Source organism: Mytilus galloprovincialis, chromosome 6, assembly GCF_965363235.1.
Source record: "Mytilus galloprovincialis chromosome 6, xbMytGall1.hap1.1, whole genome shotgun sequence".
Classification (NCBI taxonomy): domain Eukaryota; kingdom Metazoa; phylum Mollusca; class Bivalvia; order Mytilida; family Mytilidae; genus Mytilus; species Mytilus galloprovincialis.
In genome coordinates this window covers 53,303,512-53,323,995 of record NC_134843.1, presented here as the reverse complement: position 1 = coordinate 53,323,995, position 20,484 = coordinate 53,303,512, and the positions used below count along the sequence as shown (strand labels likewise).

Here is a 20,484-nt window from a genome sequence, read left to right as displayed (position 1 = left end):
TTTAAAAACTGTATAATTTTCTTTAATGGTTGGCTTCAAGACATGGTCACCAGTGTCAGATTTTAGGTCAATGACAAAGACAACAAAATATGTTTAGAATTATTGAATATCAAACATTTTAATTGAAAAAAAAATGACAAGAACATGTTTAACTCACAGTTATTTCAAACAACAGTAGCTTTCTTTGATCATTAATCTTATCTGATAAAACTGTATCTAAAATTATCTATAAATAACAAAACTTCCAAAAAAAACCTTTCTTTTGGTGTATAGAACATTAAAATAACTTGATGCATATTCTTACAATAAACAATCAAACTTAGCAATACAATTTATATGTTTTGTCTACGGACAAGACATTGTATTCATATTTAATGAAATGCATTATTAAAACCTAATTTTGATAAAGCTGAAAGTGTTCTCTTGAAAAAAAAACCATACATTTTATCAGGTTTATCTATCAAATGATGCTTAACTTCGAGGAAAATGGAAACAAATACATTTTGATAATGTCTACGGACAAGACATTTTATTGATATTCAATTAAATGCTTTCAAAGATGATTGTTAAAGTTCAGATTAAAAGTTACTAATTATATTTTAAGCTGTGTTTTTAAAATTTTGGAAAATATAAAAATGTAACCATAATTCTTTACATATATCTCAATAATTTATTGATTTAGCCAAACTGAAGACATTCTCTTAACTGAAATCCATATATCTGACTGCTTAAAACAATCAAACTATTATTAAAACTCAATTTTGACATAGTTGAATGTGTTCTCTTAAAAAAATAACATACAATTTACCTATCAAATTAGGCCCAAAATCAAGGAAATTGGATACAAATATATTGTGGTAATGTCTACGGACAAGACAAATTTCAGTTAAAAAAAAATCTGTAAGAATTAATTGTGACTATATTCATGTTGAAAATACTGAGTTTTAATTTGAATAGATAACTTTCATCACCTATAAATAAGATTTAAGTTCCATAGCAGACAAATAATTGAATTTAATACTTGTTATGTACAAGTGTCTTGTCCGTAGACACTTCCTCATCTGCTGTTAATACTGAAATGCAAAAGACAGAGTTAGAGAGAGAGAAATACTTTTTCTTCATTTGATTTAGTTAATCTTTTAAGGTATGCATCAACTAGAATAAACAATATTGAAGTAAAATAAGGTATGCTTTTTATGACTGATAATCTGACACTTTTTAAAATCCACTGCTGTAAAGTAATTTTACAAAAATTGAGAACACTTAAATTACCATTTATTTATTAAAAATAAGATATTTCTAAGTTTAAACAACACATAGAACTAATTAAGACCCATAAAGCCAAGCAATATTGATAAAAAGACATGTCTACGGACAAGACATGCGTCTACGGACAAGACATTCTGACATATTTTTGAATTTTTTCCTCTATTAATAGATGGTAGCAAAAAAAGTTAGTAGTGTTTTCATATCTACAAAAGAACAGGAACTTAGCAATGCAACATTAATGTAATTATGCTTCCAGTTTACTAGGGAATGCATGTCTACGGACAAGACATTTTTTCACTTTATTTGTATATCCAACTTTAATGGCATATATCTCCAGCTAGGGTACTGCAATTTTGATAAATGAGGTAGTTTTTGATAATGTATATACTAGAAGAGAAAACAAAACACATAATAGCATAAATTTGATTTATTTTTCTCTTTTATCACTACACTGAGCAAGCTAAAAACAAAAGTACGAAATTGCATAACAAGCGCATAGTATTCAACTTTTTATCATAACTTTGTAACCACTGAAGATTTTTTGTTGCAACAACCAGCAAAAGAAAGAAGAATAAATTGTCTATAACAGTGAACCAATAATGTAGTTCAAATTAAGTTCACTTATTAACTATCAATTGATAAAAACAGGTAAATTTTAAATGAAACAACATAACGTGTAATTTTGCCCATTTTCAGCGTGTATTTTAGTGGTTTTTTTCAAAACGGTAACACCTATACATGATATTTGATATTCATTGTGAAACCCTACATTCTCTTCTTCAGTTCAAAGATGTATTACTTATGTAAAGTTTATCTTTTTGTCTTTACAAGCCTATAACATAGACCCAATATGAAATGCACATCTGATCTTGGCTAGGCCGATAGAAAATATCCAGTGACATTACTATAAGTTAAGGTTAAATACTGGTCTGGCTTCTGCATAATATTTATCATCGAAATGACAATAATGTTGCAATATGGTACTTAGAATGATATAATGTTATATTTTATTTCATTTTATTGTTCAATATTATAAACAAAAATCATTAAAAGATAACAAACAATACAGGTAAAACAAAAACCAGGATCGGAATACCAAATTGTTTGTACAAATTGGTAACAGCACATGTTTGTGTTCTGTGAAAATTCTCAGTTGTGTGGAGTATTTATTTTTTATCACTAAATACAATCTCTTTGGTAATACGAATATTCATAAGTGTATGAATCGTAGTGCCATTTGTCGTCTGCATAATCCAACTTAGTATTACCCATTAGAAAACAGTTTAGAGTTTTTGAGCCATACAGCAAGGAACGGCAAACAGGGCTGATCCTCTGTACGCAATGTTGTTGACATTGTTCAAGGGAAATATTCGAATAATCTGCAGGTTCTGGCGTGTCACTGCTTATGTAATATAAGTAAGTCCGCATAAAGAAGTCCCCATATGTTGTACAGTCTGCGAATAAAAAAATGAAAGCGTGGTCAGATATACATAGAGATAACTAGATGACCTAAACAATAGTAAGAATCACATCGGAAATTATATATGATTTATCAACATGATCAACATTGTGCTAGCAGACTGTTACCCCGAGAAAACATTGCCAACCTGGTATTAGCCAATCAAAATATGGAATTTTAACGTGAAGTATAATAAAAGCATTTAGCCACTTATTCTAACAACATCGAAGACAATTAATGGAAACGCTTAAATTTCATAAATGCTCAAAGCATAAACCCTCACTAACACAAACTAAAACAAACTAAAACAATATGTTTCGGACCCAGATTACAGGATGCAATGGTTTTAAGCCACAGTAGTTCGGCAATGCGTTTTGCTACTTTTAATGCTACATGTACTTGTTTATCAATCATATGGGAACAGTACTACATGTAATATCTCTAACGAAATACATGTTTTATTTTACATATGCGTTTACATGTAATTAGTTAACAAAAATATACTAGATTTTGAAATAATAAAACTCCAGACGCTACTGTCAGCATATACGGTTGATAAGTCTTTTTTTTTTTTTGTTTTAAAGGTAAATCATGTTTTATTAATAGTTTTTCACATTTGTTAGTGGATACATCAAATACCGATACCTTATCCCGGCCTCGTTAACCGTTAGTAGTATATAATAAATTTTGTTAGTGCGTGTTAGTTTAATTTATCTGTAAAACATACATTTATAAATTATAATATAATCCAACTAATTGTCTAGTCAATTACAAATAGAAAAAAAATACAATATAAGCATATATAATTGCAAATCATTCACATTTATAATTACGTAATTTTGTTTCGTATTTGACCTTTACTTTTACATCCTCATTATTGGATACAATATACCTGACACATATTGCTCGTTTAGAAAAATCGTGCATCTGTCTTAGTGTGATCAAGTAATCGTAACCTGACATGATTGAAGGATAATATAGTTCATGTGTTAATCTTTTCGCTTTTATATTATTATCAAAAGGTAAGATATTATATGTTTATTATTATCAAAATATGAATTAATTGTCTTTCCCCATAATATGTGCCGTATTGTGTTTTGATTTAAAGTTTTAGAATAGGTGTAATTTAATGGTTTGCTTTACGGCCGCTGAGTCGTCAATTTTTATTTTGCATTTGTAGTATTTCATTTTAAAGATACTTGAGTGATTATTTTCTACGTTATGTTTCGAAACTTTATATGAATAGTATGTTTACATATTTTAAAATCTAACAGTTTAAAGAAATTTTTGAAATTTGCGACAAGATTACTTTTACGTTTTTTTACACATCTGTTAACTTCAAAATATAATTCAAATTCTTGTTTGAAGATGTTGTATATGTCCGCGGATTGTGTTCTTTGTTCCGACGTGTAAAATGATTTGTAAATTGAGAAACCTATCAACGTTATAATAAGATTTATGTCATTATAATGTCGGTCTCCTATTCTATATCCAAAGACTATATCTATTAAGTTTATGATATTCATTTTATCTGTTATTTTATTCCACAAGTCTTTTAAAAATTCACAATCGATAAAAAAAAATATTTTGATAATTGTCTGTGCATTTGCATAAAGCACACTCTGACGTATTAGATATTTTCCATTTGAAAAGATTTTCTGTGTTTGGCAATATATTGCTAAATAATTTCCATTTATAAACTTTAAGTTTGTTTGTGTCTATTTCTTTGTTTGTAAATGATAAGGAGTGTCTAATTTGTAATGGTTTTACGCCTAATATTTTTTGCCATGTCATTATTCCAATGTTTGGAGTTATTTTGTTTTTTATAAAATATTGATAGACGATTTTGTTATCAAGATCAGCTAAATTTATTTCTGTTTCATTCATTCTGATTATTTTTTCGTTAATACTAACTCGGGTTTTAACAGATTTATTTGTTTTCAGGATATCTATCCAACATTTTGGAATAGCTTTTTTTAGTGTTGATAGTTCGGCTATCCAGTTGTGTTTTATTTCTAACTTACGCAGTATTGTCTTTTCGTTGATTTGACCATTTTCGTCAATTATATTGCTTTTGATCCAATTTAGCATCAATAATGGTTTATTTTTTATTTTTATGTTTTTATTACCCCATATAATGTCTTTGCGTATTTCTCTAAAGTTAGTGGGTGATTTAGTTTGACCTCCACCTTTCCGTAGCCAACATTTTAAAATTTCCAGATAAAATTCTGGTAATTCTGTTGTAATTTTAAGTGGTTTTAATTTTTTAAGTTCTAAATTCATTTTGAAGATAAGGATGTTTTTTCCGTATTTATCAAAAAAGAATCTCGGAATAATTGACCAATTTTCATGTTTTGACTCCATTAATCTTGATACCCATTTAATTTTAAGTGTATTAAAGTAGCTGCCGATATCTCATATTGAGTCTTCCTGTACTGTAATCTTTTATGAGAGTTGACCTTTTTAATTTGTCTTGTTTACCGTTCCAAATGAAATTAAAAAGTTCTCTTTCTAGATTGTCGCTATACGTTTTATTTATGACTGTCATACATGCTAAGTATGTGAATTGTGGAATAATAAGTGATTTGATTAGAAAAATTTTACCGATGATTGTAAGATGTCTTTTTTCCCAAGATTTCATGAGTTTTTTTGCTTTTTTAAACTTATTTTCCAAATTTAGTTTTGCGCCTTCTACTTTATTTGTGCCGAAATGCAATCCTAACACTTTAACGGGTTTATCTGTGGATTTTATATTATCTACTTTATCTTTACAATTTTTTAGTTTTCCTATCCAAATGCCTTCCGTTTTGTTTTATTTCATTTAAGACCAGAAAATGTGCCAAATATTTCAATAACGTTTAATGCTGCTATAATTTAATTTTTTGATTTAAGAAACAGAGTGGTATCATCTGCTAACTTGGAAATTTTCAAACTATGTTTTGAATGGTCAAGTTTGATTTCAAAACCTATAATGTTATAATCATTCCTTAATTTACATGCCATGATTTCAACTGCGATCACGAAGATCATGAAAGAGCAGGGGCATCCTTGACGCACCCCCCTTTTTAGACTAATTGGTGCAGAAATCCATCCATTATTGAACACTGAGCTATATATTTATCAGAATATAACGTCTTTATCCAGTTAATAAATGAACTATTAAAGCCGAAATGTTCGAGAGTTTGGTACATAAAGGTCCATTTTAAAGTATCAAATGCTTTTGAAAAGTCTAGAAACAAAATTGCACCTTCAACATTAAATTTGTCGGCGTAATCAATGAAGTCTTGTATAGGTCTAAGATTGAAGCCAATATATCGTTTTTTTATATCCTGTATTCTGCATTTATTATTAAATTTAGTACATTTTTTATTCTTTGAGCTAATGTGTAAGATAGTATTTTATAGTCTGAGTTTAATAAGGAGATTGGCCTATAATTTGAAAGATCTAGTGGATCATTCTTTTTGTATATAAGATTAAGAATACTTTGTCTTTGAGAAAATGGTAGCTTTTGCCTGTCATAGCTTGTATTAAAGATGTTAACAAGGATTGGGCCTAATGATTGCCAAAACTTTTTATAGAAATTTGTTGTGATACCATTTTTACCTGGGCTTTTATTGAGTTTTAAATTATTTACTGCTAGTGTTAAATCTTCTATTGTAACATATCCGTCACACGTCTGACTTTCATGTTTTGATAAAAAAAAAAATTTACTTCGGTACTATTAATATATTCCCGTGATTGGGCAATGTTTTCATTTTCTTTTGAATATAGTTTTTCGTAAAATTTCTTATCAATTTGAAGTATTTCACTTTGATCTGTAACAATATTTCCTTGGTCATCTTTTAGTTTTATTATTGTTTTTATGTTGTTTTTTTTTTTTGTTTGTTTGTTTATTTTTTTCTAGGCCTGAAAAGTAAGCTGTATTTTTTGTCGCCTTTTTCTACCCAATCTTGTGTCACCGGGGAAACTGGGTGACTTGTGAGATGTGTAACAAGAGCCTGACTGAATGGCCTCTTGTTACCGAAACTGTGTGATGCACCTGATCACACAACGAACGATTGCTCTGAATAGCAATAAGAACTCTGACACTGAAACTCTGGTGAAAACTAACTACTTCGAATAAAATGGCGGCAGGAGTAGGAGTCATGAAAAATTGTGTAGAGACTAAAAGTATTATAATGAAGTTATAAGTGGTGTTATAACACAATGATTAGTTATTTTTATAAGAAACCTTGATCGAACTAATGATCTAACTACATTAGGAAGAATTTTATCGGGTATGAATAATAATAAACGAAAAACAACAGATACTCCTTCTCCAAACAAACCAAACAAGATGGCTGACCTGAACGACTCAGGCTCAAAACAGTACTCTCTACCTCCAACACTAATGCAAGCATGTACAAATCGATATTCAACACAGTATACACCGAATTAAATGATACTCCGCTATCAAGTAATGTTATTTCCTCATCTAGACAAGTACTTTATGGAGCAGACAATGGCTATGCATTCACCCCATATCACCTACAAGACCCACATACAACACCAGCTCAGATGGGACATCAGACACCGTCAATGCCAATCCCTATGCACCCTATATCAACTCCACCTCATCCTGGTTTAATAATGTTTATGCATGAAGTCATTTTGGAAGATATATTATCAAGGCTAGTTGATATGGAAGAACATTGTAATAAGCTGGACAGTGAAATTTGTGGCATCAAAACTGAGTTAAAAGACCAAACATGAAATATTGTGTCATTAGACAAGGGTCTTGGTGGTCTTCACTTAAAACTACAAGAAATAGAAACACAAAATATAACATTAACTGATGAAAATTATAAACTGCAGGAAAAATTCATTGATCAGCAAAAAAGGTCTATGAGAGAAAATCTTATATTTAAAGGCATTTATGATGATCATGATCCAACAGAAAACACAGAAGAAACAGTAAAAGACTTTATTAAAACAGAACTGGGACTTGAAAGTAAAGATATAAATTTTCATGTTGTGCACAGGCTTAGGCCCAGACAGGACAGAGGTCCATGAAATATACTTGCAAAATTTGAAAGGAGAAAAGACAGAAATAGAGTTTTGGAAGCAGCACAAAAATACCTTAAACAAAAACCCAAATATTATGTACATGGACAATTTCCAGTGGAAATAATAGAAAGGAGGCGTGAACTTATCCCAATTCTGAAAGATGCTCGTGAAAAGGGACATGAAGCAGTATTGGTAGAGGATAAATTGTTTATCAATAAAAGGCGTTTCGATTCACGTCAATGTGTGCCTCAGATAAATCCACAACACCAACAAGGACCCCGACAACCACCAACTGATCATGGACCTCAACAGCCATCATCTGACCAACACACTCCGATGTCTGTACCTGGGAACATCAACAGGACCATGCCGAAGAATCCTATAGAGTCTATACCACCACAGAACACCACAGGACACTAGGACAGGCGTACAAGAGTACAAAGGAAACGAAACAATATTGTATTAAATCAAATTAAACACTTATCTGGACTGAATGTTTATTATCTTTATGTATGTGGTTTACAGTCCAAACTAAAATTTACTGAATTTTCAAATATCTTTTAAACATATGATGTATTAGTTTTTGTTGAAACTAAAATAGATGATTTAGATATAATTGATCTTCCTGATGGTTTTTCATATGTAACAAAAAATAGAAAGGGTGCAACTAAAAAGTCAGGTGGAATTGTAATTATATACAAACATATTTTGAAGCAGTACATCAGTTTTATTGAAAGTGAAAGTCAATATGTACAGTGGTTTAAATTTCAAAAATGTCTACTAAACTGTGAAAAAGATGTTTTATTTGGTGCTGTTTGTATACCACCGGAAAATTCTAAATATGCAAATACTGATGCATTTGAAGAAATTGAAATTGAATTATTGACATTTGCTGATAAATTTGATTCATATGTCTCTCTTATTGGAGATTTTAATGCAAAAACGGGAACACGAGATGATTTTATTGTTCCAGATGAGTCATTGATTGGTATTTTTGAGTTAGAAAGTGATGATGAAATTTTGTCATACATGTTAGATTATGAACAATTGAAGCTTCAAAATAAACCGTTATCTCGAATGTCAGAGTGTCATTGCAATATTAATAATTATGATCATAAGCTGTTGGATATGTTTAAAAAAACTCAATGTTTATATAGCTAACTCCAGACTTGGTTCTGATATAGATATTGGACGTACTACATGTAAAGATATCAGTGTTATTGATTATTTGCTTTTATCATCCAAATTGTTCTCTTTTGTAGATGAATTTGAGATACCTGATTTTGTACCACTTTTTCTTATGTTCACAATGCAATACACTTTGTTTTTAAATCAGTATTACCACATGATGAAATTACACATGATACATCAGAAAATTCAACTTCAATCAAGTGGAACGACAATAACAGAAACGAATTTGTAAATACATTTCACAATAGTCAAGATCAGCTGACCAATATAATGAATGACCTTGAAAACATATACACACGTGATACATGCACTCAACAAGACATAGACAACATCACCGGAGAAATAAATGAGTTTTTCCAAAATACTGCAAAGGCGACACTTTCAAAACCGCACTACAAATCACGAAAGAAACCGAACTCAAAACCCTGGTACACAAATAAATGTCTCACTTCGAGAAAAAAATTTCATAAAGCCAGAAAATGTTATAACATTCATAAAAATGAAGTAACACGCAAACATCTACTAGAGACAAGTAAATCATACAAGATGGTTACAAACCAAGCATACAAAAACTATCAATTTGACTTTGAACAAAAATTGAGAAATATGTCAAAAAAACAAGGGAAAGAGTGTTGGAAAATTTTGAATAAATTTGTTAAAAATAAAGATGAGAAATCTGAAATATCTGTAGAAACATTACATGATTATTTTAAATCCATAAATGAAAATAATGTACATGATTAAATTGATATAGATATTGATGTTAATAATTTACCACCAGATATAGAAGAATTGTTAAATTATCAAATAACAGTAGAAGAAATAAAATGTGCTGTAAAAAAATTAAAGAATAATAAATCTGCTGGATATGACAATATATTAAATGAATATATGAAATGTACATTAGATGATATAATTAATGTGTATGTAATGTTATTTAACATTGTGTTAGATACAGGTATTATACCAGAATGCTGGACCAAAGGAACAATAGTTCCAATTTTCAAGAACAAGGGTTCCAAATCTGACCCGAATTCTTACAGAGGTATTACTCTCAATTCATGTCTTAGTAAAACATTCACTGCTGTGCTCAATAATAGATTGAATAAATTGTCAGATGAAATAGGCTTAATTACAGGAGCACAGGCTGGGATCAGAAAAGGGTTTTCTTCTATGGATAATATTTTTATTTTACACTCACTTATTTCTCTATATTTTTTATTTGGTAAACAATTATTTTGCTCGTTCATTGATTTCAAAAGTGCATTTGATACAGTTTGGAGAGCTGGACTTTGGCAAAAGATGCTACAATATAATATTGAAGGCAAAATATTGAGAGTTATACATAATATGTATCAGAATATCCAGACATGTATTAGAATGGGAAAGGATATTTCTGCTTTTTTTAGTTGTAATATAGGAGTGAAACAAGGGGAGAATTTATCCCCTTTCTTTTTTCTCTCTTTTTGAATGATTTGGAGAAATTTTTACTAGATAATGATGTTAAAGACCTTAAAAATATATCAGATAAATGCAAAGAAACCTTATTGTAAAAATATTTATAATATTATATGCAGATGACACAGTTATTTTATCTGAGTCAGAGGAGGATCTGCAACATGCATTGACAGTTTTTGAGCAATATTGTAATACGTGGAAACTCAGAGTTAATACAAGTAAAACTAAAATTGTAATTTTCAGCAAAAAGAAATTCAAGGTTAAATCAGATTTTGAAATCTATGGTAAAAATATTGATGTATTAGACTCATATACTTATCTGGGTATTGTATTTAATTATAACGGCTCTTTTTGTTCAGCTAGAAAGAAATTATTGGAACAGTCCAATAAAGCATTGTATGCACTATATAGAAAGATAAGAAATATTGCAAAACCCGTAGATATACAGCTAAAGCGTTTTGATTGTCTTATTCTACCTATAATGATTTACTCTAGTGAAGTATGGGGATTTGAAAATAAACAGGGATTGGAACGGATGCACTTGCAGTTTTGTAAAAATATTCTGCACGTGAGGAAAAGTACGCCAAATTTTATGGTTTACGGGGAACTGGGTCGTTATCCCATTGATATTACTGTTAAGCTACGTATGGTTATGTTTTGGAATGATATGATCTCAAGTGAGAATAAATTATCTAATACTTTGTATAGACTTATGATACAACTTCACCAGAGTAAACCCACACATTTTAAATGGGTTACGTACATTAAATCCATTTTTGATGAATGTGGTCTAACTTTTATATGGAATGATCAAATACCTATGAATAGAGAAATAAAACAAAAACTTGTTGGTCAGTTTATACAACAATGGTTTTCTGTAATTAATAATTCTTCTAGAGGAGAATTCTATGGTAAATTCAAAAGTATATTTGAATTAGAATCCTATCTACTTCGATTGGGAAATACTGATAGATTGTAAATGGCTAAATTTAGATGTTCAAATCTTAAATTCCCAATTGAAACGGGAATATGGAAAAATATTTTAAAAGAAAATACTTTATTAGAATATGTCATCTATGTAATCAAAATATTGGCGACGAATATCACTATTTGTGTTTGTTCACATCCTAGTGTATCATTTCTTAGACAAAATCGTGTACCTAATTATTACCTACAATATCCTTTAAGGCAAAAATTAATCGATTTACTTTCATTTTGCAACATAAAGGTGTATAGGAAAGTATGTACTTTCCTTAGAAAGATTACTTATTTTTTGTAGATGCAATTTTTATACATTTATATTATATTTATGTACTCACAATTACTGATTAATAAGAAAGAATTCTGTACATATGTAATCCTTTAAACTCAAAAGGTAATATATATAATGTATATGTCTCAATGTCATGAAAATCACGTGCTATTATCGTTCACTACTCTGCTGTCGATTTATATGTATACTTTATTATGTTTTGACCTCTTGTACACGTTTGTGTCTGAGGAAATAAAATATTTTGTCTTGTCTTGAGACTCTGGAACTAGCGATGAATAAACCAATAATTCAGCATGGAATACTAATACTTTTATTACAGATGGACTGTGTTCAGTGTAAAGTCCTGAGTCCAAATCTTGCTTATAAAAATTATAAGCAAGTATTTATACACTATTGAATTGACAAGTATAGACATAACAAATAACAATTAATTTGAGTAATATTGTTCATTGACAAAGATTAAACTAATTTTAGAACTTGAAGAATAAATATTAAATAATAATAATAATAATCCATATAAAAATGGCGGACAGGACAAACAGGGCTTCGGAGCTCCCACAAAAAAGTTATAAGCTATATGTTTTGTGGAATATATATATTGGATTTTTGTGATATATCATGTCGAACATTATGTCCTTGATCAACAATGGGATCAAAAAAGGGAAAAGGAAAAGTACAGAAAAAAGTACAGAATGAGAAAAAAAAAGAAACGAAGTTCAAGTAAGACACCGCCACAATCAAAAACAACAAAAATGGACGCCAATGTAAACAAAGTACAAAGTGTTAACCACAATACACTATATACACTATATACTCCAGTAGCAGATCAATTAAGTACATCTCACAACATATTATATGGTAACCCGAGTAATTTAAACCATTTAAACACATACGGTCAAACTTCAATCGGAACTCCGTATCAATCTTATCCTATGGCTCCCTCAACAACTCCTGCAGATTTCCTTATAGCGAACCAACCTCTTCAAACTCATCGCAGCTTTAGCTCGCCACAATCTCAACCATCGGAATTCTCGATGTATAGTAAATTTGAAAACTTTATGATAGACTGTTCACAAAAACTTCAAAAATTAGACATACTCAATGATATTGTTGTGAAAATGAATGCTATGGAACAACGGTTTGAGCATTTAGACAGAAACGTAACAGATATGCGACAACAAATCAACAAACACGACACATATATGCAGGTCCCAGGGGAATCGTTGCCAAATTTGAAAAAAGAAAGGACCGCGAAATGGTGATGGCGGCTGCAAGAGAAAAATTGAAAGACAGGGACACTCAGTTTCGTGTCCATAAACAATTCTCAGCGGAAGTTATTCAGAGAAGACGTGAATTGGTGCCGATCATGAAGGATGCAAGACAAAAAGGACACGTTGCACATTTACGTGATGATAAACTGTATATCAACAACAAGAGATTCTTCCAGCATCCACCACCACAAATGCCACCTAGACCACCGTTCCAAAACCAGAGACCTATGGAGCAAAGACCACCTCCTCCTTTTCCTGGTGCATAGGGATGTTGTGCAAGAGGAACAGAAAGAGATATCAGCACTAGTGAAAATCAAACTAACAATGCGGAACCTATTTTTTCTGAATTAAACATTTGTTTTCTTAACGTATGTGGTATATAAAACAAAAAATGTTATGTCCTGAATTTATAGAGATGATAAAAAATAATGATATTTGTTTGTTTACAGAAACAAAACTGTCTGACATTGATATATTAAATATACCTGATGACTATATGTATTAATCTAAAATTAGAAAAAAATGTAAAAGAAAATCAGGTTGGATTGTAGTTATGTATAGAAATAAGTTAAAAGGTTATTTAAACTTTATAAATACAGATCGTGAATTTGTACAGTGGGTTAAGATTTCAAAACTTATCATAAACCAGAAAACTGATAGTCTACTAGGTTGTGTTTATATTCCACCATCGAATTCGAAATATTCAACAAGTGAATCTTTCGATGAGGTAGAAAATGAGACGCTTAATATAAAAAACATAGAGAGTCTAAATTGTATTATTTTTGGTGATTTTAATGCAGAAACTGGTAGTTTACCAGACTATATTATACCGGACGAGAATCTGGGTGATATTTTTGAATTTAACTCAGACGAGGATACACTTTCGTATATGTTTGACTACGAAAATTTACCTAGAAACAGTGTTCCATTACAAAGAGTTACAAGTTGTACAAATAATTATGGACACAAACTTTTAAATGTATGTAAAAGAAATAACATGTATATAGCAAACTCAAGAGTAGGTAATGATAGAGGTATTGGTAAAAAACTTGTAATGACACAAGTGTTATTGACTATTTATTATTGTCATCTAATTTATTTCCAGTTGTTAAAGATTTCGATATTATGGAATTTGATCCATTGGTCTCAGATGTCCATTGTCAATTACATTAAGTTATTCAAGCTCCAGTGATTTTATATAATTGTAATGACGAACACTCACAATTTTGTAGTGAAAAATATGTCAAGTGGAGAAAAGAAAAGTGTTCAGAATTTTTAGATAATGTTAAAAGTGATCATGATTGTCAGTTAAAACAAATACTGTTAGAATTAGATAATTTAGAGGTACAACAAGGGATTCATCAAAATGAGATGAACAAAGTTGTAGAGAGAATTAGTAACTTTTTTCAATCAGTTGCTACAAAAACTTTTGGTAAATACAAGCCGTTTAAAAATCGCAAACCAAAAAGCGACAATAAACCTTGGTTTAAAAAGCAATGTTTTGATAGTAGAAAAAAATTTCATAAAGAGTGGAAAAGGTACAGTTTTTAAAAAAATGCTGAAAATCGAAAACATATGAAAAATGCAAGCAAAAGATATAAAATGGAAATTTCTAAAGCATATGAACTGTACCAAAGAAATATTGGAAATAAATTACGCCAGACCAAAAAATCAGATAGTAAAAAGTTTTGGAATATTTTGAATAGTATTGGGTCAAATAAAAAAAAAGGCGTAGTCCCTGAAATTTCTATTAAAGCTCTCTATGTCCATTATTTAAAGATATGAATAGGTGTGACTCAAATACTGAGGAACCAGAAGTTAATTTTAATGTACATAATTTACCAGATGAATTGTATAGCTTATTGAATGGTGCTGTAACCGAAGATGAGATTTTAAAAAGTGTAAAAAAATTAATAAATGAGAAAGCTAGTGGATGTGACAAAATAATTAATGAATATATAAAATGTACTGTATATGATCTTATGCCAATGTATGTTAAACTTTTTAATTTAGTATTAGATACAGGAATAGTTCCAGAGTTATGGTCTCTTGGTATTATGATTCCTATTTTTAAGAATAAAGGTTCCAAAGCAGCAGACCCTGCAAATTATAGAGGTGTAACATTAAACTCTTGTTTAGGAAAAACTTTTTTCATCAATAATAAATGAGAGATTAAATAGTTTCTCAGATGAAGTTGAACTTATATCAGAATCTCAGGCTGGATTTAGAAAAGGATTTTCAACTACCGATAATATTTTGTGCTGCATTCAATTTTATCTATATTTTTTTCGATGTGCAAAAAATTATTTTGCACATTTGTGGATTTTAAGAGAGCATTTGACACTGTTTGGAGAACAGGGTTATGGCAAAAGTTACAAAAATCTCACATTACTGGGAAAATATTTACAGTTATTTATAATATGTATCAAAATATAAAGACATGTGTTCGATATGGTAACCAAAGTTCAACTTTCTTCAACTGTAGTGTTGGTGTTAGGCAAGGTGAAAATTTATCACCGTTTTTGTTTTCGGTGTTTTAGAATGATTTAGAAAACTTTTTTGTGGAAAATGATGTAAAAGATTTAGAATATATTTCTAAAAACTGTGAAGAATTGTTACAAGTGTTAGTTAAAATTTTTGTAATTTTGTACGCAGATGACACTGTTATTATGTCTGATAGTAAGGAAGAACTACAACATGCACTCGATGTTTTTGAACAATATTGTAACATATGGAAACTCCAAGTTAATATAGATAAAACAAAAATTATTGTGTTTAGTAAAAAAAAGGTACGAGACAACTTTGATTTTCATGTATATGGTAATGCTATAGAAGTTGTAGATTCTTACAATTATTTAGGAATAACTTTTAATTATAACGGTAATTTTTGTACTGCTAGAAAAAGGATTTTTGATCAAGCACAAAAAGCTCTCTACAGGAAGATAAAACATATATCATTGCCTATTGATATTCAGTTACAACTCTTCGATGCTGTAATCGCACCTATATTATTATATTCATCAGAGGTTTGGGGGTTTGAAAATAAACAGAATATTGAGAAAATGCATTTGCAATTCTGTAAAAATATTCTTGGTGTTCGGAATAGTACACCAAATTTTATGGTTTACGGGAAATTAGGTCGGGTTCCGTTAGATATCTCTATAAAACTTAGGATGGCATCATTTTGGTGCAGAACTATTAAAACAGAGAGCAAACTGTCAAATATCCTTCTAAGACTTATGATTAAACTACATGAAACTAATCCTACCAAATTTAAATGGATTCAATATGTAAAATCTATATTTGATGATACAGGTCTTAGTTTTATATGGAACGATCAATTAGTTGTAAATATTGATTGGTTAAAAAGTATGGTTAAACAGCGATTAACAGATCAGTGCTATCAGCATTGGTTTTCGCAGATACATAATGCATCTAGGGGTGAATTCTATTCTGTATTCAAACTCGAGTTTGGTTTGGAACCGTATCTATTGCGATTATTACCCAAGGACAGATATTACATATCTAAACTTCGATGCTCGAATTTGAAGTTACCTATTGAGACGGGTAAATGGGCGGGGATCGCGAGGGAAAATAGAATATGTACATTATAAAATGAGGGAATAGGGGATGAGTTTCATATATTGTTTACCTGTAAAAATGCTGATGTTTCTGCTCTTAGATCAAAGTTTATACCAAATTACTATGTAATGAATCCAAGCAAGAACAAATTCACTGGCTTGTTGTCTATATGTAACGTACAAGTTCAAAGGAAATTATCAATTTTCGTGAAGAAAATCATAAAATACTTAATCTAATTATACCAATTGTCTTTTAAAATATACTATGTATTTGTGTTTCGTTTGTCCTGTCTCGCTATGTATTATCTTAATATGTTTGTATATATTGTCCTCTTGTACACAAGTATGTGTCTGAGGTTATGAATAAAATCTTGAAAATCTTGATTATGACAATTAAGAACATACATTATGAAAAAGGTAAAATGTCACTAATTAGCTAATAGAGTATAACATGTCACTCAATGTCCAAATTGAGAATTAAATGCATATCAAAGCATGTTGATTTTAAGTCCTTTATACGAAATGTAAATAGAAACGAAAATATTAAATAAAATGAATTATAAAATACATAGAATTAAAGTCTAAAATATCAAAATTAAGAATTTTATATCAAAGTCCAAAATATTAAACTAAAATGTCACTAATTAGCTTACAGAGTATAACATGTCACTCAATGTCCAAATTGAGAATTAAATGCATATCAAAGCATGTTGATTTTAAGTCCTTTATACGGAATGTAAATAGAAACGAAAATATTAAATAAAATGAATTATAAAATATATAGAATTAAAGTCTAAAATATCAAAATTAAGAATTTTATATCAAAGTCCAAAATTTTAAACTGAAGCTGCTTTTTCCCTGGTCACACTTGTTTCGATCTTAATTGGGCGCCTTTAGCTTTATATTCATAATGTTTTTCTAACTGATTTTCAATTTCATTTATTTTTTGCAAAATATTGTTGTTTTCATTTTTCTGATATTTTTCAGTTAAGATTGTTAATTTTTTTTCCATTTGCTTTATTTCATTATTTTTATTGTAAGCTCTACTTTTGCAATAATTTATTGTAAACAGTTTAATATCAAGTTTAATCGCGTCCCAAAGAAGATGCACATCCGTAGTTGTGTCTTGCATGATGGTTTTGTATTTAGCAATTATTATTTCTATTTCTTTACAATATTCATTTTCTTCTAAAATAGAATTATTTAATTTCCAGTTGATAAGTCTTACTCTAAAGCGCTCCTCGTACGTACGACCCAGTCATAAGATACTTTCGAAAACCAGGCCCCAGCTGTTTTATAGAAAAACATGACATTTCATAAATTTCGTTTGCCCGAATCGCTTTTCTGTTCTTCATCAAGTGCAAAATTATGCTCCGTATTGAGTCCCACGGTCTTTTGAATTTGTGCCGATCTGTATTTCATTTGCGCTGATTTTTTCTTTCATCTGCGCCGATTGTGTACAGGTAGATAACAGGTAAATGTTATTACTTATTCATCATTTTATACCTCTTCCGTTAGCCAGTTGTAAAGATGTTATGAATTATTATATTTTAGGGTGATGCGAATAGAAATTTTATTGTAATGCGAATAAAACGATTCTTGACTGTTATTCGTCCTCTAACAACTTTAAACGGATGCAGCTGTCCAGAAATAGATAGGAATATATAAGTACTTAATAGTATAAGAATGCATGAAATTTGTAACCAGAAGGAGCGTCAGACATTATGTCATTCAAATGTAAAGTAGTACTCGATTTCATCTGGGGGAAAGGGGGGACAGGACGGAAATTACAGACGGCCATTTACCAGTGTCACTTAATTTGATTTTATACCCTGTGCTTAGCCCACCAGACTAGATTGTCCTCCAAAAGTACTGAGCAAGATGAAAACGGCAACGATCTATTTGCAGGGCACAACAGTTATATTACATAATTGACAATTCAAAACATATGTACAACTTGATATATAACGGAAGAGCTTTACATCGATAAATGATAAATAACATTCACCTGAAGTCAGCGCTAATAAAAGAATCAAATAGGCGCAAATGAAAGATCGAAATGTTTTTTTTAAATGGGCGCAAATGTCATACGACCGAGTCCCGCTTCCGATCGTGTTATTAAACAATTTTACAAAATTAAAGGTGCATGAAATAAGTTTATAAATTAGAAAATTGATGAAATAAAGTTACCAATCTAGTGTCCGTCTTCCTGAAAAGTCGTTATTTTAAATAATCATATGTTTCCTTATATAATGATTTTTATTTCTGGGCCTTTAGGTTTATGTTATTGAAAAATACCACCCACAAAATGTAGCTCTATTGGGGAAAAGTTGGATGTGGGCTGGCCTTATTTATATCGTCCCGGTTTCATCCCATATCCTCGACTAGTGCCTTGGGCTTATATGGGATTCAGCGTCTCAAGCTCAAGTCGATTGTTGATTGTTAACGACCAGTAGCAAATATTTCATACATGTTATAAATCAATGCAAAAGGTCGATCATGTTAGAGATTCCGTCCGGGATGACGGTCGGTAGGGACAGACATTTAGCCTTACAACGGGCCTCCTAAGGAAAGTTGTAAACTGCAAAAGCATGGAAGTCTATGTACACGAGGCCTCGGATTTAATGGGACCAAACGTTGCTGCGTACTAGAACATCCTGCACAGCCAAAAGGACTCCCCACTTTGGCGAGGATTTTACTACCGGTTGGAAAAAGACAAAGTCATAGAGTGACTATATTTCTATTCCCTAGTCAACCTTGCGGAAATGGGAGTCTCGACCAGGTCAATTATCAGATCGATACAGAAAAGTCTACGACTGCTTTAATTATTGTACACTTATAAACTGACCTTTTAATTGCTGTAGAGCATATAAACAGACATGCTTCACTCTCAGAGATACGATTGAATAGTTGATAATTTATTCAAAAGGCGATGAGAAATATTACATGGACTGTAACCTTAAACATTTGCTAATACACATCTAACCCAACCGGAACACCCAAGTTAGCCCTTGGTTGTGGTAGGGGTTATGTTGTTCAGTCTTTTTTATGAAGTGTTTTGTGGACTTTCACCCTTTCGTCGGTTTTGTTTTTCTTCCACTGCCATTGCCAGAGTATTTCTTTTAATTTATGAGTTTCGAATTTCCCTTGATGTCTACCGCCTCCTTCTTATTTTGATAATGTAATGAACGTATCACTATTGATGGCATTATACCCGTGAGAAGGGTACCGACATTGACATTAATATATTATATATATGCGAGTAAAAACTCAACAAAATATACTCACTTGCCAAACATGTATGTTCCGTTGGTGCAAAACTGTAACCTGATGTACACATACATCGTTTTTCTGAACATTCAAACGTATTAGCACTGGTATTATTTAAACAGTCTGCTCTGCATTCCGAGGAGACTACAGTACAGTCAGCGTCTGTATCACATAAATCACCAATGTAGCCTTTCACTAAAAACAAACATAAAACATATATTAATATTAGTTTAAGAGCTACACATAGCCATTATTTTCTAGAAAAGGTTTATAATATGAGAATGGTAGTATAGTAAATATATAAAAGATATTTCCATTATAAGTGTCATGACCATAAGAAGAAAGCATTTCGTGTTTGGTGTAAATATAAATGATGAATAAACATTTGTGAAATACATTTTTTTTCATTCTGGTACAGGATTGTGTAAATGTTCGCAAATGTCGCCAACGTCGCCAACATTTACGAAATCATTACTGTTCGCCAACGTCGCCAACGTCGCCAACATTTACGAACTCATTACTGTTCGCCAACGTCGCCAACCTCACCAACATTTACGAACTCATTACTGTTCGCCAACGTCGCCAACGTCGCCAACATTTATGAAATCGTTATTGTTCGCCAACGTCGCCAACGTTTATGAAATCAATACTGTTCGCCAACGTCGC

At 30.7% G+C, this 20,484-nt stretch overlaps 1 protein-coding gene across 1 annotated transcript in view; it reads right to left on the bottom strand.

Moving 5' to 3' along the window:
* Positions 1–2,269: 2,269 nt before the first annotated feature.
* Positions 2,270–20,484, bottom strand: part of LOC143079880 (uncharacterized) — a 58,622-nt gene continuing 40,407 nt past the window's right edge. The window contains exons 2-3 of the mRNA XM_076255506.1: positions 19,837–20,013; positions 2,270–2,723 (exon numbers count right to left, since the gene is read on the bottom strand). Coding sequence (XP_076111621.1) covers positions 2,449–2,723; positions 19,837–20,013 — 452 coding nt within the window. The 3' untranslated portion in view covers positions 2,270–2,448. The remainder of the gene's footprint in view (positions 2,724–19,836; positions 20,014–20,484) is intronic.